Raw genomic sequence first — 26,478 nt, 5'->3', positions numbered from 1 at the left:
TTGCTACAGTGATAGAAATTATTAGATTATGGATTTACAGAAATAAGTCTCACAGGTTACTGAGCTCATTTATTTTGGGTATTGTGTCAGGAAAGTTCTGTTATTAAGGAAATAATCTGCTTATAAAAACTTGCAATAATGGGGTAACGTGAATTATGAAAAGCACAGGAGTGAGGTTAATTGCAGGCTGAAAGAAGGGGGATTTTTTTCTTTAAACAACAAATAGAGGGGTTAGATCCAACATCTAGACAGCCCTGGGCAGGCAGGGCAGCATGAGAAGAATTGGCACCCAGTTTCTGAACACTAGGAAAGTCAAGGCTAGTCTCACCTTTCTTTTCTAGACCTCTTAATTGCATAGACAGCATAAAACATAAAGGAATATATGTCTTCACAAACTGTCTCTCGTCAAAATCACAGAATATGAACTCTTCAAGGTAGGGACTGTGTGTTTGTTGTGTGTGTATGGTACCCAGCATACTTTTGGATGGTTAATGAATAAATAGTAATACTGTTATTTATTATCTATATTGTGATAGTGCTTTGGGACACCAATCATAAACCAAGAACCCTCTGTGCTAGGTACAAAGACAGAACAAAAAGAGTACTTGAGAATGTAATCTAGGTAATCCTTGGCCTGTGTGCATGTGTATTGAGTTATCTGAGCTCCTTCTCCCTGTAAACACTTCTGATCCTGTATGCTCTCCTGATCCTGCAAGGTGCTAAGTGCGTACCGAATGGTGCTCACTCCACTCAACTCATGCTTAAATAAAATGCGAGTTGAGGGAGGGTGGATGCTTCTCGAGAGGTCTCAGCATCTTGCAGGATCAGAATCTATATTTGTTAATTGCTTAGTTATCAAGGTGATGGCTAGGGTAAGATCATAGCTGCTGTATACAAACATTTAAAAACATCAAATCTTACAAATATAGATAAGTTGTGGTTTCAGCCATTTGAGAATATTAGCCTTCACATTCTAGGGGAGAGGAGGAAAAGAAGGTAAATAATCTTTATGTCTGGCAACCGGCTTTGTGCCACTCTGTGCTGTGAACCTGTCATACCTCATCTACCTCAGCAGTGTCAGGCTCAATCAGTACTTAGATGGTAGGCCTTCAGACACCTTGATACTGTTGGAAGAAGACGTTGTACAGATACCCCTCCAAACCAGTTCTAAAACAATGCACCCAATATGGTTTAGGAAGCACTGTGTTGCTGGAAGTATCATCTAATAGGTGAGATTTAAAACCAAGATGTCAGTCTCCTGAACACTAACGATCACATCATTATGGCAGTGGTCAGAGACCCTCTATTGTTCAGGCAACAAGAAAGACCAATTATCCTGATCCGACCATGATGACTTACAGATTCCAATGAATTTCAAAGTCTGCTAAAAGACCCAACCCACAGAACAAGGAGTCAAGGACCTGGTGAATCATTACCATTCTATACTGTCTGCAGCCATGAACACGCTGCCCCCAAAACAGTCCCTTTCTCCCCATCAACACACAGTTCTCCTTGGTTTTCGGATACCCTGTGCTGGATGAAGACAAGAGTGGAAAACTGAGTGACAGTGGAAGAAAACAAAGGCTGATTCAGACAGGGTGACATATAATGAATTCCTCAAAGCCTATGCTGAGCTGTATTACAGACCAGGAGAACCTTCCTATCAACCTCCACTGAGGCTGCCAAATCCCACCCCAAGGAGCTATCCAGGGTGATAAACTGCCACATCAATCCTGAATGCCTGCAACCTTTATCAGAGCCAAGTACCAAGCATTCTTAAGAACTACCATCCTACTTAACTGAATATCATACCCATTTGAGAAGTCTTCTCAAACAGGATGGATCTGCTCTACTTCCACCAACCAAGAGCTCACTTGCATTCCCAGTGTTCAGGACACTCACTCAGTAGGAAGTTATGGACACCGTAAAGGAGTCTTGACTCAAGACTTGTGAATCTGACCCATGCCCTTCATGGCTTGTGAAAGAGTGTCATGAACAACTGGTACCACTCCAACTGAATGAACCAATGCCTCATTCAGAGAAGGAATCTTTCCTTCCTCCTTCAAATATGGAATAGTCCAACCTACACTGAAGAAACCCACCTTGCATAGTTTAGTCTTAGCCAACTACCACCCATCGTCAATCCTCCTATTCCTGAGCAGTTCATAGAGAAGCTACCAAAAGGCCAAAAATGAGCTCCTCCGATTGAGGGTAACATTTTAGCCCTGGATGAATCTGGATTCAGGCCAGGACACGGAACTGAACCCACTTTCGTGGATGATCTGTCAAAGGATAGAGGACAGACATCTATTCTCATTCTTCTGGGCCTCTGTGCAGCATTCAACACTGCTGACACTGAGACAGGTGGCAGGGATCCAGGGTAATATGCTAAAATGGTTTAATTCCTTTCTGAAAGGATGATCCCAACAAGTAGTGAGTGATGGGAAACTGCACCTCCTCAACTAGACCCCTGACTTGTGGGGTTCCACAAGGATCAATTTGCTCTCTGATCTTTTTCAAAATCTATATGCAACCACTAGATGAACCGGTCAGATGACACGGACTCATGTGACGGCAATATGTAGATGACACACAGGTCTTCCGATCAGTCACCACATACAACCGCAATGCTACCACCAGAGCTTGGTTGAGTTCAGCTCTTGGATGAAGCTGAACGTAAGACAGACAAAGGTGATGCTGGTGGGCAGAGGAAAGCATTTTAGAACATAAAACGAGCATAAGAACAGCCATACTGAGTCAGACCAAAGTTCCATCTAGCCCAGTATCCTGTCTTCTGATAGCGGCCAATGCCAGGTGCCCCAGAGAGAACAAACAGAACAGATAATCATCAAGTGATCCATCCCGTGACCCATTCCCAGGTTTTGGCAAACAGAGGCTAGGGACTTCATCCCTGCCCATCCTGGCTAATAGCCATTGATGGACCTATCTTCCATGAATGTATCTGTCTTTTTTTAACCCTTTTATAGTCTTGGTCTCCACAACGTCCTCTGGCAAAGAGTTCCACAGGTTGACTGTGCATTGTGTGAAGAAATATTTCCTTTTGTTTGTTTTAAACCGGGTGCCTATTAATCTCATTTAGTGATCCCTAGTTCTTGTGTTATGAGGAGGAGTAAATAACACTGCCTTATTTACTTTCTCCATACCAGTCATGATTTTATAGACCTCTATCATATCCCCCCCTTAGTTGTCTCTTTTCTAAGATGAAAAGTCCCAGTCTTATTAACCTTTCCTCATATGGAAGCTGTTCCGTGCCCCTAATCATTTTGTTGCCCTTTTCTGAACCTTTTCCAATTCCAATATATCTTTTTTGAGATGGGGCGACTACATCTGCATGCGGTATTCAAGATGTGGGCACAGCATGGATTTATATAGAGGCAAGATGATATTTTCTGTCTTATTATCTATCCCTTTCTTAATGATTCCCTATATTCTGTTATCTTTGAAGATCTTACAGCCACAGTGCAGTCCACATTGGTTGAAGATACACACCCACAATTGGTCAATTCAGCGTATACTCTTGGATTCCTTGCTGACACGGAGCTCTCACATAGCATTATCAACTAGTAACACTTTCTACCATCTTTTGCTTGGCTAGGAAACACTGTCCCATCCTGGCAGACAAAGACCTAGCCTCAGTTATTCAGCCTGCATCATCTCTTGGCTGGATTACAGCAGTGCAATGTATCTGGGCACAAAGCCATCAGTATTTAGGAAACTTCAACTAGTACAGAATGCTACAGCATTTCTCCTCAGCAACACAGGCTACTGGGAACATATCAAACCTGTCCTCCAATCCCGATACTGGCTTCCCATAGAATAATGAATCTGGTTCAAGATCCTGGACTTTATTCTATGCCCAGGATATCTAAAAGACCATTTAAAACTCCAGGATGAAGACTGTGATCCACAACTATGCTCCTCTGGAACAACGGAATTCTCAACAGTAAAACTTGTCTGTGTGGGAGACAGAACTTTCCCTTGGGACTGTCCAAGAATGTGGTATGAACTCCCCCAGGCACTAAGGACCATCATAAACCTTTCCACTTTCTGCTCTATATCAAAGGCACAATTCATTGACCTTGCCTTCTCTAATATGAACACATAGCAACAGGCATATTTATTTATTTTTTTAAAAAGGACACACACAATCAAAACAAGGTACTCTGCTGTGCACACTTTTCCCTCTGAGAGTAGATGAGAGAACAAACATCACATGAAAGATGTATAATCATATAGTTTACTGGAAGGCACTCAGACACTATGGTATAAGTGGCCCCATAAGAACTTGAATAGAATAATCCCATTGCACTTTTTGACAGGTTTCAGAGTAGCAGCCGTGTTAGTCTGTATTCGCAAAAAGAAAAGGAGTACTTGTGGCACCTTAGTGACTAACCAATTTATTTGAGCATAAGCTTTCATGAGCTACAGCTCACTTCATCGGATGCATTCAGTGGAAAATACAGTGAGGAGATTTAAATACACAAAGAACGTGAAAAAATGGGTGTTTATCATGCACACTGTAAGGAGAGTGATCACTTAAGATAAGCTATTACCAGCAGGAGAATGGGGGTGGGGGGGAGAAAACCCTTTGTAGTGATAATCAAGGTGGGCCATTTCCAGCAATTAACAAGAACGTCTGAGGAAGGGCGGGGGGGAGAATAAACAAGGGGAAATAGTTTTACTTAGTGTAATGACTCAACCACTCCCAGACTCTATTCAAGCCTAAGTTAATTGTATCCAATTTGCAAATTAATTCCAATTCAGCAGTCTCTCGTTGGAGTCTGTTTCTGAAGTCTTTTTGTGGAAGAATTGCCACTTTTAGGTCAGAAATCGAGTGACCAGAGAGATTGAAGTGTTCTCCGACTGGTTTATGAATGCTATAATTCTTGACATCTGATTTGTGTCCATTTAGTCTTTTATGTAGAGACTGTCCAGTTTGACCAATGTACATGGCAGAGTACCAATGTACATGATGGCATATATCACTTTGGTAGATGTGTAGGTGAACGAGCCTCTGATAGTGTGGCTGATGTGATTAGGCCCTATGATGGTGTCCCCTGAATAGATATGTGGACACAGTTGGCAACGGGCTTTGTTGCAAGGATAGTGTGCATGATAAACACCTATTTTTCATGTTCTGTGTGTATATAAATCTCCTCACTGTATTTTCCACTGAATGCATCCGATGAAGTGAGCTGTAGCTCACGAAAGCTTATGCTCAAATAAATTGGTTAGTCTCTAAGGTGCCAAAAGTACTCTTTTTCTTATTCACTTTTTGTAAGAATACGCATGTTAAAACCCAACTGTCCTGGCCAGAGTGTACCTCAGATAATTCCATATTGCCTACATAAGTACTCTCTGTAGTTTCAAATGTAAACAGTGTCCTGTCCTTCCATCTTGAACTGTTTTGTAGTACAGCTGTGCACTGCTAAGCCGTGTGCTATGGTAGACCTTCCATGTGGTAAGTTTAGTAACTTCATTAAAATCAGTATACACTGATTTACACCAGCTGAGGATCTGACCCTATATATTTGTATCGTGCTTTGAGTTCCTTTGATGAATAGAGCTATATATCAGAGGGGTAGCCGTGTTAGTCTGTATCCACAAAAACAACAAGGAGTCCGGTGGCATCTTAAAGACTAACAGATTTTATGATGACTACAGCACCTCCTTCGTCAGGCCCTTTAATTATAATGTCAGAGTTATTTTTGAGGCTGTGGATGGCATTAAGTTCTGTACGGCTGAGGTTATGGGGCAAGTGATGCTGTTTGTATACAATTTCAGCCTGTGCACGTCTGCGGAAGCACTCTATGTAGAAGTCCAGTCTGTCATTTCGACCATCAGGAGGAGTCCACGCAGAATTATTCTTCTTGTAATGTTGGTAGGATCAGTGCGCTGTTCAGTGGTGTGTTGAATATATTCCTTGAGTCGGAGCTGGCAAAAGTAGGCTTCTAGAGCTATAGATGTGCAACATATTACGAAAACAACGAGGAGTCCAGTGGCACCTTAAAGACTAACAGATTTATTTGGGCATAAGCTTTCATGGGTAAAAACCCACTTCTTCAGATGAATGGAGTGAAAATTACAAATACAGGCATAGATATACTAGCACATGAAGAGTTACTTTCAAGTGGAGAACCAGTGATAAGAAGGCCAATTCAGTCAGGGTGGATGTGGCCCACTCCCAGTAATTGGCACTCTTTGCCAATGAGATGAGTGGCTGGCTCATTACAAAAGCAATTTTCCAATTTGGTATTGACTCCTCCTCATCAGTTCTTGGAAGGGGACCACATCCACCCTGACTGAATTGGCCTTGTCAGCACTGGTTCTCCGCTTGTAAGGTAACTCCCTTCTCTTCATGTGCCAGTATATTTATGCCTGTATCTGTACTTTTCACTCCTTGCATCTGAAGAAGTGGGTTTTTTACCCACAAAAGCTTATGCCCAAACAAAACTGTTAGTTTTTAAGATGCCACCAGACTCCCCATTGTTTTTGTGGATACAGACTAACACGGCTACCCCTCTGATACTTGACAACATATTGGGGGTTGGACTGGATGATCTCCTGAGATCTCCTCCATCCTGGATGACCTCCTCTCCTCATCTTCTATGATTCTACGATTACAGTATTTCTTATTGGAATTACGGGTTTATTTCTAATCTGAATTTACATTTAGGGCCAAAATGTGATACATTTACTCACAATGAAGATTATCTTACACCCTTTACAATAGGGCTATTTGTGGGGTAAAGTACTATTCATTGTGAGTAAGGGAATTATAACCTAACCCTTAATCAGGACTTTAATTCAAAACAGTTAATTGGAGTTGTGAAATCTTACTGAATGAGACAGTAGTACTGTTCAATTAAGTCTTTCCATTCCTCCTCACTAAGAATTGCAGACGCGTCCATTGCTGTGTCAATGTCCTCGTGTTCCATCTGCCCAAGGTAGGTTTCACACACCTGGCAAGCCATGTCTATTAGTTTTCCAGGAAGTTGCTTGATTTCCTTTTCATCAGAATCTACAGGAGTTAAAAAAAGCACGTGATTTAGGACATGTCAGTGAGGTAAGTACATTTCTGGAACATATGTACAATTAGAGAAGCAAGTCTTCCCCAAAGTATGGGGAACCTCTCACATTCGATGGCTTTCTTCTGGCTGCAATAGATTTCTTTTTTCAGTTTGAGAGTTTTTATTGTTTTGTACGACAGAAATAAAATGAGAAAGGAAAAATGAATACATTCAGAATGTGTTTGCAAATGACTCCCTAGTTGAAGTTACATTGGGACTGCCACTTAAAGCAGGACTAAAAGCCCAGTGTGAGGGTGACAGGACCCCTGCCAAAAAGAGACACTGGTGCTCTAGTCTAGTCCATCATGGTTACTCCTGAGGGCATTCTGCACCAAAAAATTAAAAATTTTGTGCACAGTATTTTAAAATTCTGCAAAATTCTGCAAGTTTTATTTGTCAATAAATAAATGCAGAGGCTCTAACATGGCAGTGGGGAGCACAGGCCACTGGCTGCACAAAGGTGGGAGATCACCCTGCAGCCTCCCCACCCTGGGGACACAGACTCAGTGGTCAGGCTGCACCCGATCCTGACATAGCACAAGGCCTGGGCCTGCCCCATAAACACCCTGAGGCCCTGCCCCTCTGCGCGAGGCACACCTGGTGTGGGACAGGCAGGCTCAACCAGGCAGGATCCAAGTGTGGAGGGGCTTACTGTGGGGGGATCCAGGTGTGGGATGAGAGGATTCTGTGTGGGACAATCTGGGTGCAGGCAGTTCAGTCTAGGTGTGGGGGGATCTGGAGGCACAGAGGCTCACTGGGGAAGGGGGGTCCAGGTGCAGAGGCAATGGGACTCTGCAGGGGCTGCTAGGTGAAAGTGGTTGGGGTTCAGTGGTGGGGTCTGGGCACTGGGGTAAGGAGGCTTGGTGGGGTGGGAGTCTGGGTGCAGCTAATTGGGGGTCAGTGGCGTGGGGGTCTGAATGTAGGGGCTCAGGGTGGTGCAAGGGGTGGGGTTCGTCAGGGTGGGGGTTTGAGTGCAGGGAGCTCAGCAGGAGGTTGGGCTGAGTTCAGGGATGAGGATCCAGAGGCAGGGGATCTGTGTGCAGGGGGCTCCAGATTCAGGGGTTGAGGTTCAATTGGGTAGGGTTTGGGTATGGAGGGCGAGGGGGGTTCTGGGTGTACAGGATGAGACTTGGCAGGGGTGTCTGAGTATGGGAGGTCCAGATGCATGGGGGTTGGGCGGATGGGGGAGCAGCTCCCGTACAGTGACCCCTCCCTCCACAGCTGAGGAGCGATGGGGGCAAGAAGCAGGGGAGGATGCTGAGCTTCCTGCAGCTGGGGGAGGTTTCTGGGGGTGGATCTGACACAGCCTCAGCCACTCCCTGCAGGAGAAGAGGAAGTCCCGTCCTCTCCTGCCTCCAGTCCAGCCAGGACTAGCAGCTGATCCTCGCTCAGGGTACGAGCCACTGCTGAGGTATCCCCAGCCCAACCTCTCAGTCAGCTGCTCCGGGTACCTGAAACGATGTACGAGCGCAGTTATGGAATGGTGCATGACTTCTCTTGAAGCTTCCCTTTACTTCCCTGTCAGAAAGTCATTTTTCTGCAGGGAAGCAAAGAAATCTGTGGGGGTCATGAATTCTGCGCACGCGCAGTGGCACAGAATTCCCCCAGGAGTAATCATGCAAGAAGGCTACCCATGAGATAGGGCAACTTGATATCACTCTTATGAGCTACATGTGCATGAGGATGTACCCTATTGCACTGTTATATTGCTAGCAACTTACAAATGTATCTCTCCCATCTGCTACTGCTGATTCCCCCTCCCTGGGTCCATGACTATTAGTGGAGTGTATCAGATGTGCAACTTACTGTGTATTCATATTTTCAACGCCACCGGTGGAAGGCACAGCATTTACAGCTGTCAATCCTCTTTTCCATTTCCAGTGTAAGGCAGAAGCCTTGCAATATGAACAGGATGACATGGATGTTTAGCTCCATGACTAGGTCCCACGCCGTCTGTGTGTATTTAATGTGACAGGGTTGGGACTGTGTCTGGTTTTCTCATATTTTTCTTCTGTCTGTACTTCCTCCTTACACTTTTATTAGATAAACAGCACTTTAGCTTTCCACACCTTTATTTGCTTTCCCATAGATTAACATTCTTTCTTCCTTCAGTATGTATTTTTTGCAGTTCCCCGAACTTAGCCTCTGGGGCACTGACCAGCACTAAGGAGCAACCCAGGCCAGTGTCTACCCACTCATACCTGGGATGGCCTGACTTTTCAGCTCCAGCCTCACCATTGTGGAAATCTTTGTATGGCATTTAATTCCTGGCCTTTCCCAAAATGCTCCCAAATGTTTAACTTCCCCCAAAGCACACAGCCACCTTGCAGCAGGCTCTGCTGCCTTTATGAAAGTTCCATGGGCAGATCTATTAACCATGCATATCTGGTTAGATGCATAACTCCATAGTTGCATGTCTATTCAACCCTGAAAGCCCAGCCACCACACCTGAGCTAACTCACTCAAGTCAATGACAAAAACCTCCCACTGACATCAGATGGAGCAGGATCGAGCCCCAGAACTATCCGCACAAAACCTTGTTAATAACTTTGCTTAATTACAACCTATTTTCAGTGCATAAGCTTTGGAGGAGATTTAGATATTTGTAAAAATTGAAGGGGAATTTATAAGCTACTTTTGAGGGACACACAGAAGCATTAGACAAAAATAAAATTTTCCTGCACTCTCAGATGCATAAAGTTTTAATGTATGGCTTGATTCCAGTAGAGAACAAGGCCTTTTAAAACTGTCGTTTAACAGATCCTATCCATCGCAGATCTACAGGTATCAGAAATAAATATGGTCTCTCAGATACCATTGGGATAACTGTTGATAAATATTGACTTTTTAAATGGTGACCACTGTAGTTATTGAAGTAAAATGCTAATATTTATCCTCTAAAAATATACAGATTAATTAAAGATGAACAAGAGATTCCTGAGCCCTTTTTCCACACCAATAATTTTGTAATATTAACACTGATATTTAAGAAATACCTTTCTTTTGGCCTACATCTTCTTTATTATCTTTTCCTTTAGACTTCTGTGTTTTTTTATCACAGGCATTAAGACTGATGACCCATTTGAGTATGCTACATGCTGCTGTATTCCTGAAGTCCTCTAAAACAAATAACATATTATTTTAGATTCTGTTCCACGAAACAGAATGCCCACAAAGGGATAAACCTGTTAAAGGAATGTGGTTTTCATAAGCAAAAATACTATTTTCCACTCCACACATCAGTCTTTTATAAAAACTAGAAAGCCTAGTACAGTAACTCCTTGCTTAACGTTGTAGTTATGTTCCTGAAAAATGCTATTTTAAGTGAAATGATGTTAAGCGAATCCAATTTCCGCATAAGAATTAATGTAAATAGGCAGGGTTAGGTTCCAGGGAAATTTTTTTTGCCAGATAAAATACTATACTTTATATATGCATACACACACACAGAGTATAAGTTTTAAACAAACAATTTAATACTGTACACAGCAATGATGATTCTGAAGCTTGGTTCTGAAGTCAGAGGGTGGGATATTTCCCAGGGAATGACTTACTGCTAAATGATGAACTAGCAATGGGCTGAGCCCTCAAGGGTTAACACATTGTTGTTAATGTAGCCTCACGCTCTACAAGGCAGCATGAATGTAGGGAGGGGAGACAGCATGGCAGAGAGAGACAGAGACACACGCTGTGTGTGTAAGAGAGAGAGAAAGAGACACACATTGCCCCTTTAAGTACACTGACCCCACTCTAAGTACACTGCCTTTTTAAGTAGATCAGCATGTTGAGACAGCAGCTGCTGCCAGCAAGCTCCCTCAGTCCTGAGCCCTGTCGTGTCCTCCCTCTGCTCTGTGGAGATGGGGTAAAGGAGTGGGGGGAGGGGGACACCCTGACATTAGCACCCTTCTTTCCCCCCTCCCTGCACAGCAAGCAGGAGGCTCCCGGGAGCATCTCCAAGGCAAAGGGCAGGAGCAGCACACAGCAGTGGCGGGAGGGACAGCTGAACTGCCTGGCAATTGATAGCCTGCTGGGCAACTGCCGCAGAGGGAACTTAAGGAAGTGGATGGGGGGCTGCCAGCCCACCCTGGTTCCAAGCCCCCACCAGCTACTCCAACGGGCTGCTCTTTCTGCAAGCAGTGGACAAAGCAGGCGGCTGCCATACAACGTTATAAGGGAGCATTGCACAACTTTAAATGAGCATGTTCTCTCATTGATCAGCAATGTAACAACGAAACAACGTTAATCAGGACGATGTTAAGTGAGCAGAAAAATTGTTCTTGTTTACCTCTAAGGATAGGAGAAAAAGCAATGGATTTAAATAGCAACAAAGGCAGTTTAGGTTGGACATTAGGAAAAGCTTCCTGTCAGGGTGGTTAAGCACTGGAATAAATTGCCTAGGGAGGTTGTGGAATCTCCACCACTGGAGATTTTTAAGAGCAGGTTAGACAAACACCTGTCAAGGATGGTTTAGATAAGACTTAGTCTTGCCATGAGTGCAGGGGACTGGGCTAGATGACCTCTTGAGGTCACTTCCAGTCCTACAATTCTGCGATTCCAGCACATTTATCTGAGATATGGATGTTGTGAAAGAATATTGATGCTGGTGCGACACTTCACCCCATATGCTTCATAACGATATTATTGGATATGATTATAGCATAAGTATGATGTATTTTATGCAAGATAAGTCATGTGAGGTGTCATTGGAAAAATTATGATTTGCTTAATATGATTATCCTATTTATGTACATGTATCATTTTTGTATCTAAAGTTATAAATACTGACTATGTATCTGTACTTCAAAGGTAGTTACACCTGGTAACACCCACTAGACAAGATGCTTTCAGTCTAGATAGCTGGTTGGGAAGGGCCTATTCAGGACAATAAGCCATTAGGAAAAACAACAGGCCTTAGGAGAAGCTTATCCCCCACCTGGTGAGCCTTCCTGAGGACACTACAGACAGGCTGTAAGTAATGGCTGCTAGGACTCTACAAGGACATATGACCAGGTCACACGATTCTGGACTCCATCTTGGGATGTCAGTATTTCTCCACAAACCAGTCTGGGAACCAAGTTTTGAAACAAAGGATTCCCGCCATATGCTAAAGCTATATAAGGCAGGGATACATCATCTGTAGTGCTTCACTCCCAACACAAGAAGACTCCTGGAAACACCTGAGGAACAAAGACTGAACTGTGGGAAGTGCTGCACCCAGGCTAAAGGGATTTCAAGTCTATGTATGAAGACCTGAGAAATCCAAGCTGTACAGCTAATGCAGCTTGTGCCTAAAGATCTACAAGTCTGCCTGTACCATCAGTTTGGGTGAAAATCTGCTATTCATATCCAGTCTGTCTAGTATATCAAGCTTAGGTTGCGTTTTTGTTTATTTGCTAGATAATCTGCTTCGATCTGTTTGCTATCACTTATCACTTAAAATCTATCTTTTGTAGTGAATACATTTATTTTATGTTTCTTTGACTGGAGTGGTTGGAGAAAATCTCTGCTTGGTTACCATAAGTGGGCATTGTTCTCCTCACATTGAGGGAGAGGCTAAGTGGGATTTAAATGCATATACTGGCCAGATTTGACCAAGGCAGGACAGTACTGCTCTGAGGTCCTAGGCTGGGAAGCTGGTAGTTTGAGAGCCTCTGTGTAACTTCAGCTGGGTGTGTCCCTACCTGTGTGAATGCTAGTGAAAGTGCAGGCTGGAGGGCTTTGCAGGTTGTCACAACAGTACAGTGTGAGAGGGAGCCCAGGCTTGTGGGTCAGAAGCCCCAGTGGTACCCCAGTTCCAGGTGGCACCCCGGGGGGAACCCATCACAGCTGCATCCACAGCATACAATGTGCTATTTAGAAATCCTCATTCTGTCATTTATTGGACTATAAAGTGTCCCCCTCACACAGCACTATAGAGTTGAAAGGGACAGCAGCATGTGACCAGCAAAATATTTCTGGGTAATACTTAAGAAAAGTAGGATGGGTTTTGTCAAGCTGCCAGCCCACAGAAGATTGTCAGCACCAGGAATTTGAGGGGGTAGCAAGCAACGTGGTCAGCCCTCAAACAGAGGATCCAGCGGGACATCTGACTGACCCCAATGAAATCCCAGGGAACAACAAAATAGCTGCATTGTCCCAGAATACCCTATAGGGGTGAAAGAACCAAGTTGCACTCCCTTCAAAGAGAAATAATGAGACTTGCTAATCCCCTTAATAAGCCTGAAAGTAGTCTACTGCCTGTTTGCCATGTAAAGAGAAGACGGAGTAGAAGATTGTCAGACCTCTTCTACAAAGACAACCTATAACGAGGCAAAAGAAAGCCAGGACCAGTAGTGGTCAGGAGGCTGTGTGTGTACTGAAGAATGTGGTTTGTGTGGGCAGGGCTTAGAAAGTTCAGATAAATTTACACTAACACCTAGATTTTGTGGATTTTATCTGAACTGAACTTAACCACACATCAGAATCTTATGAAGTTTGCCCATCACAGTATCAACCACCTTTCATCCATCTGAAATAGCTCATTAAAAGATGGTAGAATATTACCATCAAATTTTAAAATGCATCCTGAAAGTCTGAAAACTCACTATAAAAATGTTCTTGATAATTTGTGGTTTTACACATTTGCATATACAAAATATATGCTCAAATACATACATTTACTGTTCTTTCTACCGTGTATTGTATAATGTCATCTATTTTAAGAGGCTTGGCATTAAAAATTAACAGAGCAGGAACTTTGCCTTTGAAGTAATACATTCAATGAAAGGACTCATTACTCCACACCAAAATTATTTTCTGTAAAATTCTGTAAAAATTCGCGCGAACTGGTTGTTAAATTTTGAAGCCGGCTTAGAACCAGTTGTTAAAGGGGTGGGCAAACTCCGGCCCGCGGGCCGCATCTGGCCCACAAGAGCATCCTGTCCGGCCCGCCTGAGCTCCCGGCTGGGGAGGCTCCCCTGGCTGAGAATCCCTTTTTAATTTTTACTCACTGGTGGCGCTCCGGGTCTTCGGCAGTGGGTCCTTCACTCGCTCCAGGTCTTTGGCGGTGGGTCCTTCAGTGCCACCGAAAACCCGGAGCGAGTGAAGGAACCGGTTCTTCAGATTTTGGCAGCTCATCACTGGTCATATGCACATCCTTACTCAGATTCTTCCATGCACTGTGACCACTTTATACTGTACCACCAATGCAAAGCCGATTTCGATCCAAAATATCTGCCCTCAGATCACCCCAGTTTTCAGGAATCCTCTGGTGGTATATAGTTGTGGTTGGCTATGGCCAAGGATTTCATGAACACCAACTGTTTTACCAGTCACTTTGGGCAATTGGTAGCAAATATAATAAAGCAGCCTTCAGGCCAGGCCCTTGACTGGCATCACGAAGTGGGGAGCACAAGAGTCACCTTTAAATCCTTCCACCTCCTCCCAGCTGCCCTGTACATTCCATAGTTATAGTCAAGTATTGAGATCCCTTTTAGATCACTCTGTAATATACCACCACTTTAAATTTACTTCATAGCATTAAACGAAAATACAATTTTTGTTATATCACTTATTTATAATGCTTGAAATATTTGGCTCTCAAGAGCCGTTTATAACGACTGCAGGGTGTTTCTGATGCCTTGAAAATTTGTAGACACTTTGTTTTCAATTTGTATTGCAGTCATGCAACATACAATTTTCAGTGGAGTGAAGAAAGAATGATGAACCTTCACAAAACAATAGATATTTTCCTGTTTTCAAACAAACAGCTCATAAACTAGACCTGACACCAACCCACACATCTCTAAAACACTTTAAAAAAAAATTCTAGCAGTATTAGATTTAGGTGAATTTAGTTTGAATTTCATTAACAGAAGCTCAATTTAAAAAGCAACAAAGAAATTATTTCATTAATCCTCTTCTTTCATGCAGCAGGAAGGTTTAAAAATTGCTTTCAGGCAGAACTCCTCAGCTATGAAAATTATGTCTTAATTGCGAAAACCTGACAGAAGAATGATTAATTGATCTACTTCAGGTTTCTGAAAGATTCAGGTAATAAATTATCTACCTTAGGGTAAAAATCCTTGCGTTCCTCCTATTATCGAATAATGCGGCTATTCTGCATTTACACCAGTGTAACTGGGAGCAGAGTAGTTTTAGTTCATACATATTTTCAAACTAAAGGCTTGTCTATACTGTGCTTTAGTTTGCACTCCAAGAGTGTAAATTCTAGTGCACAATAGGGTGCCGTACACTAACTCGCCTGTGTGGACACTGCTGAAGTGCACTAAAAGTTCCCTAGTCTGCATTTAGTGTGGTCCTTTCTCAAACAGTACCACCATTAATATACACTAAGGAACGTGCCAGCAGGGTCCACATGGGCCAGTTAGTGCATGACACTAGCCCTTAATTTGAAAATATGCATGAACTAAAACTACTCAGCAAGGATGTTTCGCTCAGACAAGCTGTGAGGCTCTTTGGGACCTGAGTGGGAGTAATCTGCAGGCAGAATTTGGCTCTGTTTGGACTTAGTACTGCCAGGTACTGAATACTCTAGCTCTGATCCAGCAAAACACAAGCACAAGTTTTAACTTGAAGCATGTGAGTTGTCCTATCGACTTCAGTTGGACTCCTGACATGTTTAAAGTACTGTAGCGTGTACTTAAGTGGTTTGCTGGATGCAGGCCACACTGCTTAGACCCTTGCTTTCAAGATCAAGTTATCAGTATAGAGAAATGCCTGAGACTGAACATGGAAGCTACTCAAATGACTTACCTATAAAATCATGTTTCTCATCATCCATGCAAATACCATAGCAGCGGGGGAAAAAGGTATTTGGATTTGCTGGAACATACCATGGCAAATTTCTCAGATTCAAACAAAGTCCAATCTTAAAAAGAATAAGGAAGAGATCAGATGATGGTTTGGCATTTTCTCTGATACACTGATAGAGAGGACAGATAGCACAGTGTTGTCCTCTATTGAAAATTGTGTATTTATTCCTTCTGTTTATAAAGGGATGTAATTCCATTAACAGGTGCTCATCCTGCATTGCAGTTAACATTTGCAACCACACATCATTCTTCAACATAACAAATAATAGGTTGCTCACTCCATTACAGATACATAGCTATCCCCACCATGCCCTCCTGATCCTAATAATAAATACTCTTCTCCCTCAAATGAACCCCACCTTGAGGCCCAGCAAACCATTCCTAATCAGGAAAGCACTTAAGCGCTTGGGTAATGTTAAACAAGCACTTATGTCCAATACTTTAATGGTATTTAAGCATCTGCTTAAAATTTAAGCACATACTTAACTGCTTTCCTTAACGGAGGTGGACTTAAGCATGTATTTAAGTATCTTGCTGAACTGGAGCCTAAATGCCTGGATGAAAAAGCAAGCTTTCCTGCCTGACAGGAAGGTCAACAGATCTGAGCTCTGATAAATTAAGGAGGCAAGTTTGAGAGCTGAGGCTCCTTTATGGAGAACATCTGGCCCCCCACCTATCCTTAAAGAAAAAAAGGGAGCTCAAAGCTCTAGCACCTTTGCTGGTTGGAAGTGTAGCAGTATGGTACAGGGTGGGAAGCTGTTTCTCAAGTAACCAAGTCCCAAGCCAGTTAGAACTTTAAAAACTATAGCTAACCCCTCAAAATCTACCTCTCCCTATCTATCCTCCTCTTTCTTCCCCTACTATTGCCACATGAACAGCTCTTTGCTGGGTAGTGCAACTGTGACCCAAGAGAACGGGTGGGAAGGTGTACAGTGGGTGGTCTGCCCACAAGAGTTGGAAGGCAACGGAGAGGGAGCCCATGCTGTGCCTGTGCAGCAAACAGAACTGATGGTATTTCCTGTTTTGTCTGGTGGTGAACAGGTCCCTCTGGGGAGGTCCCCACCTCTGGAAGATGACACTGATGACCTCCGGGTGAAGAAACCACTTGTGGCGAGAGGAAAAGGATCTGCTGAGGCAATCCGCCAGTGTGTTTCAGGCTCCCGGGAGATGTGACACCTCAAGGTGAATGGCGTGTTTCATGCCGAAGTCCCATAGCTGGAGGGCCTCCTGGCACAGGGCTGAAGACTGAGCCCCTCCCTGCTTGTTGATGTAAAATGTTGATGCAGTGTTGTCCATCAGGACCTGCACCACTTTGCTTAAGATCTGGGGAAGGAACACCTGGCAAGCCAAGCGTACTGCCCTGAGTTCCCTGACATTTATATGCAGGGAGAGTTCTTCCTGGGACCAGAGGTCCTGGGTCCTGAGATTGCTGTGGTGGGCTCCCCACCCCAGGTCTGATGCATCCGAGACTAGGGTTATCAATGGTTCAGGGTCAGCAAAGGGTATCCCTTCAATTACAGATCCTGGGTCTCTCCACCAGGTCAGCCAAGTGAGGACCAGAGGCAGAATCGTGAGTATTGAGTCCAGATGGTGTCTGCTTGGGAAGTAGACTGACGCCAGCCACATCTGGAGGGGTTTGAGGTGTAGCCTTGCGAACTGCACCACGTAGGTACATGCCACCATGTGTCACAATAGTTTAAGGCAGACCCAAGCAGTCATTATTGGGTGGATCATGACCTTGGAAATCAGGTCCAACATAGCTCGGAATCGGGCTTCTGGTAGGGAGGCTTTGGCCTGGGTCAATTCAAGCACTGCCCCGATAAATTCTATTCTCTGAACCAGAACAAGGGTTGACTTCTGCTTGTTTATCAACAGACCCAGCACCTGGAAGGTGGCTCAGACTGTACTGATGCTGGGCTGCACCTAAGCCTGCAACTGACCTTTGATCAGCCAGTCATCGAGGTATGGGTAGACTTGTATGCTTTGATGCCTGAGGAAGGCCGCTACCACCACCATGCACTTCGTGATGACCCGTGAGGCAGCCAACAGGCCAAAGGGAAGAGTGGTGAATTGGTAGAAGCGTCGACCCACTACAAACCTGAGAAATCTTCTGTTCCCATGGAAGACAGAGATTTGGAAGTAAGCATTCTTTAAGTCGAGGGCGGCATACCAGTCTCCTGGATCCCAGGAGGGAATGATGGAGGCCAGGGAGGGCAGGTGGAACCTAAGTTTCTTGAGATATTTGTTGAGACGACGCAGGTCCAGGATGGGCCGTAGACTGCCCTTGGCCTTCAGGATTAAGAAATATCGTGAATAAAACCCCTTCTCTCTCAAGTCTCGAAGAACTTCCTCTATGGCCTCACACGTAGGAGGGCTTGCACCTCCTGGACAAGAAACTGCTCATGAGAAGGGTCCCTGAAGAGGGACAGGGGTGGAGGGGTGGAGGGAGGGGTGAATGAAAATTGGAGGGTGTAAGCAATTGTTACTGTACTCAGTACCCAATGGTCCGATGTTATATATAACTACGCTGGGCTGAAAGGCGACAGGCGGTCCAAAAACAAAGGGGGGGGATGGATCTGGTGTCGAGACTGGTATATTGCCCTTGGACAGACCTTCAAAAGCCTGCCAGGCCCTTCCAGGATATCTATGAGAGCCTGACTGGGAAGCTGAAGTAGGAGGCGGGGGTTGGCGTTGCATAAAACCCTTCTCTTTTCTTTTGTAGGGCTCCTGCCTGGAAGGCACCACGAACCTGGAGGGGGGGTGGCTGCTGAGGCCTAAAGTGCTTCTTGAAAGCTGGAACCGTGTAAAGGCCCAAGAAACAAAGAGTGGCCCTTGAGCCCCTGCAGCTTCGAGTTCATCTGTTCTGAGAACAGGGAGGTGTCCTCCAAGGGGGAGTCCTGGATGGATTGCTGAACTTCGTGATGGAGGCCAGAGGAATGGAGCCACGAACAGCGCCTCATGGTGACTGCCGATGCCATAGTCCTGGCTGCTGAGTCGGCTGCATTCAGAGTCAGCTGGAGGGAGGTCCTGGCCACAGTCTTGCCCTCCTCTAAGATGGCCATGAATTCCTGTCTTGACTACTGCGGCAGGGAATTCTTAAATTTGGACAATGAGTCCCACAGATTAAAATCGTATCTCCCCAGCAGGACCTGCTAGTTGGAGATACGTAACTGGAGACTGCCCATCAAATAAACCTTATGTCCACAAACCACAAACTTTATGTCCACAAACCTTATGTCCTGTCTCCTGGCCTTTTTATTTTTGGGATAGCATTCGACTGTCCCTTTCTGTCCCACTCATTCGTCGCCAACACTACCAGGGACCCCAGCAATAGGGGTGTGAGTAAAACTACTCAAATCCACTGGCTGGGACATAGTATTTCTTCTCTGCCCTTTTTTATGTGGGGGGAGGCAGAGAAGGAGTCTACTACAGTGTTCTGATGAGGCCCATCACCACTTTGTTAATAGGCAAGGCCACTCTGAAGGGAGGAGCTGCAGCCAGGATGTCGATTAGGCTGCAGCTGTGTCCTGACTCCTTAAGCTCCTCAACTTCCAAGCCCAAGTTCGCAGTTCACCTTTTCAGAAGCTCTTGGTGGGCCCTGAAGTCATCCTGAGGGAGTGGGTTACTAGGGCCTGCAACCGCCTTGTCCGGGGATGATGAGGAGGAGGCCTGAGCCAGAGGAGGTGCTCCCTCCTCCTCTACTTCCACCATGTCCTTTGGGGCCATTTCCTGGACATCGGCACTGAGGTCAGTACCAGAATTAGGGTCTGGTGCTGGATGGGAAGAGACGATAGCTCACCTTTCTGACACCACTGAGTATGAACAATGGTAAGGGGGGGCCAGGTGGCAGGGGAAACCCCCAAGGACTCTGGTGGCCAGGCACTGGCAGAAGGGCTGGTACAGTAGTCTGGTGTGTAGGCTGGGTACCGGTAGGTTTTGGGTGGAGCAAAGGATTCCACTTCTGACTCTGAAGAGGAATCTTCCCCTGAAGATCATGGCAGTGCAGTACCTGCTTCTGCAATACCAGGGAACTGGGGACCGCTGCATCGGGACCATGGAGGGCTTGCCCCTGGATGGTGCTGCAGTGGTCAGTGTCATGGTGGAGCTCACCGCACCTTGCTCCCTTCTGTTCCCAGTTGCCTTGGCTGACGAGGGGAGTTGAGGGATCGGTGGGATCGGAAGGGACAGAAGGTCCTTTGGTGGGATCGGAAGGGACAGAAGGTCCTTTGCCACCTGGAAAGCCTCCTGGGTTCAAAGGGGCCAGCAGACACCTGACCCCATGGCTGCTCTGGGGAGTCAGTGGTGGGTCCTGTATCGGACCCAGCTATCGAGGCAGAGTCAGTGGCGCAGTCAGAGGCTCAGGGAGGATGAGTGGCCCAATATGGGTCTGACTACGCTAGGCACTCCCGCTTGTCCCTCTTCTGCATGAGAATGGCCTTCAGCCGAATATCCCTATCCTTTCTCGTGTGAGGTCTGAAGTCCCTGCAGATCTGGCACTTCTCTTTAACGGCAGACTTGCCCAGACACATTAGATAGCTAGAGTGCAGGTCTCTCACTGGCATCGGCTTGCCTCATGGGGCACACGGCTTGAAGCCCAGGGACTGGGGCATGCCAAGCCCCTGGGGCAAAAAGTCCCTCAACGACAGAGTCAACTACTAACACCATTCTAACTCTATCTAAGAGCTATATATACTAACTACAATAACTATACAAAATATGGACAGAGAAAGTCCAAACCACAGGGAAAGAAGCCTTGCTACAACAAGAAGGGTCATTCCAGCAACTGTCACAGAAGGAACTGAGAGGGCGCAGGGCCAGCGGCACCCCTTATACTGATGCATGTGTGGAACACCAGAGGGCGCTAGAGCTGGCCCAATGGATACCACCAAGGGGAAAATCTCCAGCAACTGTGCGTGTGGCGCACACCCCCCTAGCATGGAATGGACATGAGGAAGCACTCGAAAAAGAACAGCAAAGCCTTTCATTGGGGTTTAATTCACTAATTTAAACAGGTTGAGAATTATATTAATTATAGCACAACAATCTATTTAGATGCTAAAAATATTAATATAACAAAACGGTACCACGCCTATCTTAAAAGCCCTAGGTGCTTTTGACATAAGATCACAAAAACAAATAATAAATAGTAGCTAATAACTAGCTTTCCCTCAACCCTTCCCCACCACCACCACCAAAAAATCAATCATTCAATATACTTAGCAAGCACACAAACCATACAGCTCACTCGGGCTCTACAGTAGGATCCACACAGACAGAGTCTTGTATGCCACATAGAACACCAATGAAATCAACAGGGCTTCACATGTGTGAAAGGGTCTACACATGTGGATCTGATTGCCAAGTTGGGGACTCACACATTTAGAGCTGAGAACATGGATATTGTTCCTTTAGAATTTCAAAAAAAAATCCACCATGCCCCTCTGGTTACATAACAATAGAAAAACAAATTCATCCTCCTGAATAACCTGGGATGAATTTGCTCCCATATATGTAAAGTCTTTAGCTTTGACTTCTTATATCAGTTACTGTTGGTCACATTAATATGGAAATAAATTTAAAAAACCCACTAACACTCACTAACCCTTCACCTTGTATAATCTGTTCATGAAACCTAATACCAATAATGTTCCCCATGTGGGAACAGCACCAAAGGCCAAGTGATTTTAACTATCTACTTACTTTAGTTGTAAAGGAGCCAGTTTTTGCATAATGATTCAGCATCTGATCACAATGTAGGTTATGGTAATTAATTGCATCCTTTTTTATAGTCCAAAAAAAGGATGTCTCTTCATTTCTTACCAACCTAGACTGGCACAAAAAAGACCCTGTATTATGATTCCACAGATTTAAGATCAAGGAAAGTTTTATTAATATATCCAATACCAACTGCTCATTTTCTGCAGTATATCAAAGTTATACCCACGACTTCACTTTGTGGGCACAGGAAGCTGTGCACTGGCATAGCTGGGATAACTTAGTTGGGAGAACATGTACAGTCACAGAGCCTTTTAATTCTATCTGCTCCTTAGAGCATTTCCAAAGTGAATTCCTCTGAATAACAAATAAGGGCTTGTTGATGTGCGTACGCACGTATGCTCTTCTGCCTGCAGGACCAGTGGAATGTTAAGGCTCCAGGACATATGTATATATTTTTGAGAAACTCCCGGTCCCAAAGAAAATAGTAAAAATGACAGTTGCATTGGAGGCTCTCGTGTCATCTGCTCAAGCCCCATTTTTTAATCAGGTGACTGACTGGCTCATGGGGTGATTTTCTAGACTGCTCATTTGTTCACGGAGTAGCATCACTAATATCTTGAGCATCCATTCACTCAGAGACATATGTGAGCTGCTGTAGAGACAGTCATCCTTGTCTTCCAGAACTATATGATCAGTGAAAGTGCAACACAATAGATGACCAAAATAACTTGGTGAAGCTTTGGTATGAGTAGGTAGTAATGGCCACATAACCTATCATATATGTGCTCTCTTCTGGACTAGGATAAACTTAATGAAATGTTGGTTGTACAATATTAGTGAGTTATAAGTGATTAAACTAGATGGCAAATAATACCCTGACAAGTATAAGATTCTTTCGTAAGCCACATGGGGCCATCTTCCTACTTCAATCAAAGGAACGACTGCCAGTGGCTTCACTCGGTATGCTACTGGATTAAGTACATGCAATAAGTTGTTGGTGTGTGTGGTTTGTAAATGCAAATGATTAACTAAATGATTAACTAATAAATCAGTCAAGCAACTTCCCTGAATGGCAAGACCACAGATTTGGTAATCAAGTAATAGACTGGCCAGTGCACAGTTAGTTTAATGTACAGTAAAATACAAATTACTTCAGTAGGGGCTGCATATACATTTGATGGGTACTGCATACCAATCTGCTAGACCAAAAATACATCCCATGCTGTTACTGGGCCAAATTCTTCCTACTGTAGATGCACTTTAGCTGGCATTTCCTTCCGCTATCCAGCAGGCAAATTTTTGCCTTGCGTAACTCCATTGAATCCAGGCAGAAATTGGCCCACTGTGGCTGGACAGTAAAAGGAAGTGAATTAAATGAGACAAAAAATTCAAAACTTATCTTACACATATTTTTTAAAATATACTTCAGGAAAAACAATAAGTACATATGTAATCCTACCATTACATCATGAATGTCATCTGAACTGTCAAGGCCAGAAACTTCTTCACACAAGACACTTCTTTTGCCTTTAAAAAAATCATGTAACAATAATACAACATAGATAAATATATTGTTTTAAAGCCCACAGAAGTTTTGAGCAATAGGGAGTTACATCTACAGAGTGCTAGCAGTAGACAAGAGCCCCCAGTCCCAGATAGATTTTGTGAGAGGAGCTATGTGCCCTATAAAAGATGCTCTACATTTATTTGATCTCCCACGACCTGTAGGCTGAGAACATTAGCAACCATAAATTAATTTTTCTTTAATAAATATGAATATTACAAACAAAACCATGTAAAAAGAACATTAAGTTTGCAAAATCAAACACTAAAAAGTTAGGAAATGCCAGCATTAAGGCTGCCCATGCAACCCTAATTCTGCCCATTGTGCATATGCATTACGATGCAGTCTTTAATTACATGATAACATACTATTTTTTCCAGAGAACGAGGTTAGATGGTGCTCACAAACTGAGCAGCTATACAATATTTTGTTTTATCCTCATTGTTAAGTGACTCCATGCTATCTGTACTGCATGCTACTCAAATCCTCAAAGCCAGAATTATCAATTTCCTTGTGGGCTTTTCTACAGTACTCATCGCTATAGCATCTGACTGCTTCACAAACATTACTTTATTTTCACAACACTCCTGTGAGATGAGCAGGTATTCCTAGAGGATTGCACTTGCACACTTTCTAACTTTTGTGGGTGGAATTTATTACACATGCTAGGGCTCTTGCATTCCTCTATTCCACCCCACAAGCTCCCTGTGTACCACCCTTCTATCTCCCTCTATGTCAGGGACTCCCTGCCTCTCCCTGCAATCTCCTCCCTGATATGGGTTCTGAGTGTTCCACATTGTCCCCTCCACCCATACCAGCGTCCCCCCTCCAGATACACTGTAAGACTTTAATGGGAGCCATCAACCAGTTGTTCTATCTCCAGACAACTGCAGAGCTGCTTGAAGCTGTGGTTGTGCTAACCAGATAGCAGGGTCTCCAGGTGTCCCCCATTTTCCCTCTTTCCATTTTCTAACTTTCCTCAAAATCAATAGGTTTCTGTTCACTGATGCCTAGAACACTCCCTGCAATTTTGGGATTGGAAGTGGCATTCACAAATTATCACATTTCAGACAGACAGACACAAAAATGCCATCAAGTTGAGTGTAAGGTCACAAGTGTGGCCATTTATTCCAATTTTAGCGATAGGGAACTGAGGCACAGAGAAATTAAAGTCACAAGTATCCACTAACTTTGGGTGCCTAATTTCAGACACCTAAGACCTGATTTTTCAGAGTGTTTAGCATTATATAACACAGCTCCCGCTGACTTCAGCCACAGCCGAGTGCTCAGCACTTCTTTGCAAGTTCGACACCAGTGTATCAAGTTGGGCACTCAGAAATGAGGAACACACAATTAGTGACCATCTGTGAAAAGTCGGGTGTAGGTGACTTGCTCAGCATCACATGGGAACTCTGTGGTTGAGGCAAGAATAGAATCCAGTTCTCCAGTACACCCTCAAATTGACTTTACCATGAGACCATCCTATTTCTTCTGCAGTTTCCTGCCTCATTTATTAGACAGCTTCCAACTTCTACAAAAAATGAGGTAGGGGCCCTACAGACAACAGACTCATTCACTACACAACCCACTGGCTCCCAGTGCCAATTTTCCTCCCTGGGTTCTTCATACAATCTCAGTCTCCCCCTTCCTGTGGCTCCTTGTTCAAGCTTCTTTGCCCAGCCAGTTCCAATTCTCCCCATTCATGACAGCTCCCTATCGGATCTGTCTACCCTACCCTCGCCACTGTTCCTCGCAAGTCTCAGTCTCCTTGACCAACTACTCCCAGTCTCCCCATCATCTCTAAGAAGTCTCTCCTGAGCATGTCAGATCTGCAATTTTTCAAAGGGTTGGAACTTGGCCAGATATGGGCAGATTTTCATAGGGACAGCCCAAGGCACATCCCTGATACAAAGGCCACCACCTTGCCAAATTTCAAGTCTCTGTCCCAAACCATAGATGCTAGACCCTCTCAAAGAAAAGGTCACCAGAATGTTTTTAAGATGGACAAAACCATTGTTTCCCCAACCTTGTTCTCAGAAATGGCCTAATCATTTTAGCTGAAACTCTCCTCCAAAAATGCAGCCTGAGGCAGACACCTGGCATGGAAAATTTCAGCCTAAGCAATTAAAGTTTTGAAAAGTTACATACTGAAAACAGGGCCTTATAATGGGAAGTGAAGGGCAGCCTTAATTATTGGTGCTATTACTGGTGCCACTTATAATATTCTGTGCCAGGAATCATGCCTCTTCACTGGTTGTTTGCGATTGGCCTACTTGAGATATTAATGTAGAGAAAGTACTATCTGTTGGCCAGAGCAAAAGACAGATTCCTGGGTTCTGTTCCTGGCTCTATCACTGACTTGCTATCTTACTATTTACCATTACTAACTGCTTGGGTTTATATATGAACTTCCCCCCTAGACATACTATAACCTAACTGTCCATTAGGAAGTATTTTATACCTACCTCTGAAGCAGCTGATACGAAAACTGTTACAGACAGCATAACTTGCTAAATAGACCTCTGGCCTGATCTAGTCCAATAATTTCTATGTTCCTATCACCTTGTGAAGTCACTTAACTGCTATGTGACTCAGTTTCCCCAACTGTATAATGGGAATAATTATGCTCACCTGCCTCCAGCAGTGTTGAGGCTTAGTATATTATTATTTGTAAATAGCTTTATGTTTGTTGGAAGAAAGGTGCTACAGATGCAGGGGGTTAGACTAGGTGATCTCCTGAGGTCCCTTCCAACCCTGATATTCTATGATAATATGATTAATGATGTCAGGTCAGGCTATGCCTGCTACAGTAATGAGAGTAGATGGTACTACCTGAGGCTCATCAAACCCACTGCCTTGTAGGAGGGCATAAGGCTAAGGAAGCAACCCCTGACAGAAAAGCCCTACTGCCTTGTGGGTGAATTCAGGAGAATGTAAGGCTAGGAGAGCAAACTCAGACAGAAAATCAGGAGTGGAGGCCCTAAACTGTCAGGTACTAATATTTTAGTATCTTTCCGGCAACTCCTGCAGTGGATCAGGTACAAGATGTATTGGTTCTGCCTCTCCTCTGGATTTTACCAGTGACGCCGAGAGGGGGGTCCTGATGCATGGGCAACTCAGGGCCTCCATATCATCTGCCCAGGCTTGTGCCTTGGAGAAATATTCCAGCTTCACCTCAAGTGTCGACACAACATGGGAGGCAGTAGTCACCGGTTCTAAGCTCTTACTTGACTAGCGTAGAGTTGAGCGCCAGGGGCTGTTTCCGATGGTGGGAGAGATCATTGTATCTCAC

The 26,478-nt window shown here is 44.3% G+C and overlaps 1 protein-coding gene across 1 annotated transcript in view; it reads right to left on the bottom strand.

Annotated features, from left to right (window-relative positions):
- TTLL8 (tubulin tyrosine ligase like 8) overlaps nucleotides 1–26,478 on the bottom strand; it is a 58,465-nt gene that overhangs the window by 12,536 nt on the left and 19,451 nt on the right. The window contains exons 4-8 of the mRNA XM_073341863.1: nucleotides 23,082–23,149; nucleotides 21,605–21,733; nucleotides 15,846–15,960; nucleotides 10,088–10,210; nucleotides 6,862–7,042 (exon numbers count right to left, since the gene is read on the bottom strand). Of these exons, the coding sequence (XP_073197964.1) occupies nucleotides 6,862–7,042; nucleotides 10,088–10,210; nucleotides 15,846–15,960; nucleotides 21,605–21,733; nucleotides 23,082–23,149 (616 nt within the window). The remainder of the gene's footprint in view (nucleotides 1–6,861; nucleotides 7,043–10,087; nucleotides 10,211–15,845; nucleotides 15,961–21,604; nucleotides 21,734–23,081; nucleotides 23,150–26,478) is intronic.

Source organism: Lepidochelys kempii, chromosome 1 (assembly GCF_965140285.1).
Source record: "Lepidochelys kempii isolate rLepKem1 chromosome 1, rLepKem1.hap1, whole genome shotgun sequence".
Classification (NCBI taxonomy): Eukaryota; Metazoa; Chordata; order Testudines; family Cheloniidae; genus Lepidochelys; species Lepidochelys kempii.
The sequence above is the reverse complement of the archived record's forward strand: the minus strand, read 5'-3'. Positions and strand labels throughout refer to the sequence as shown.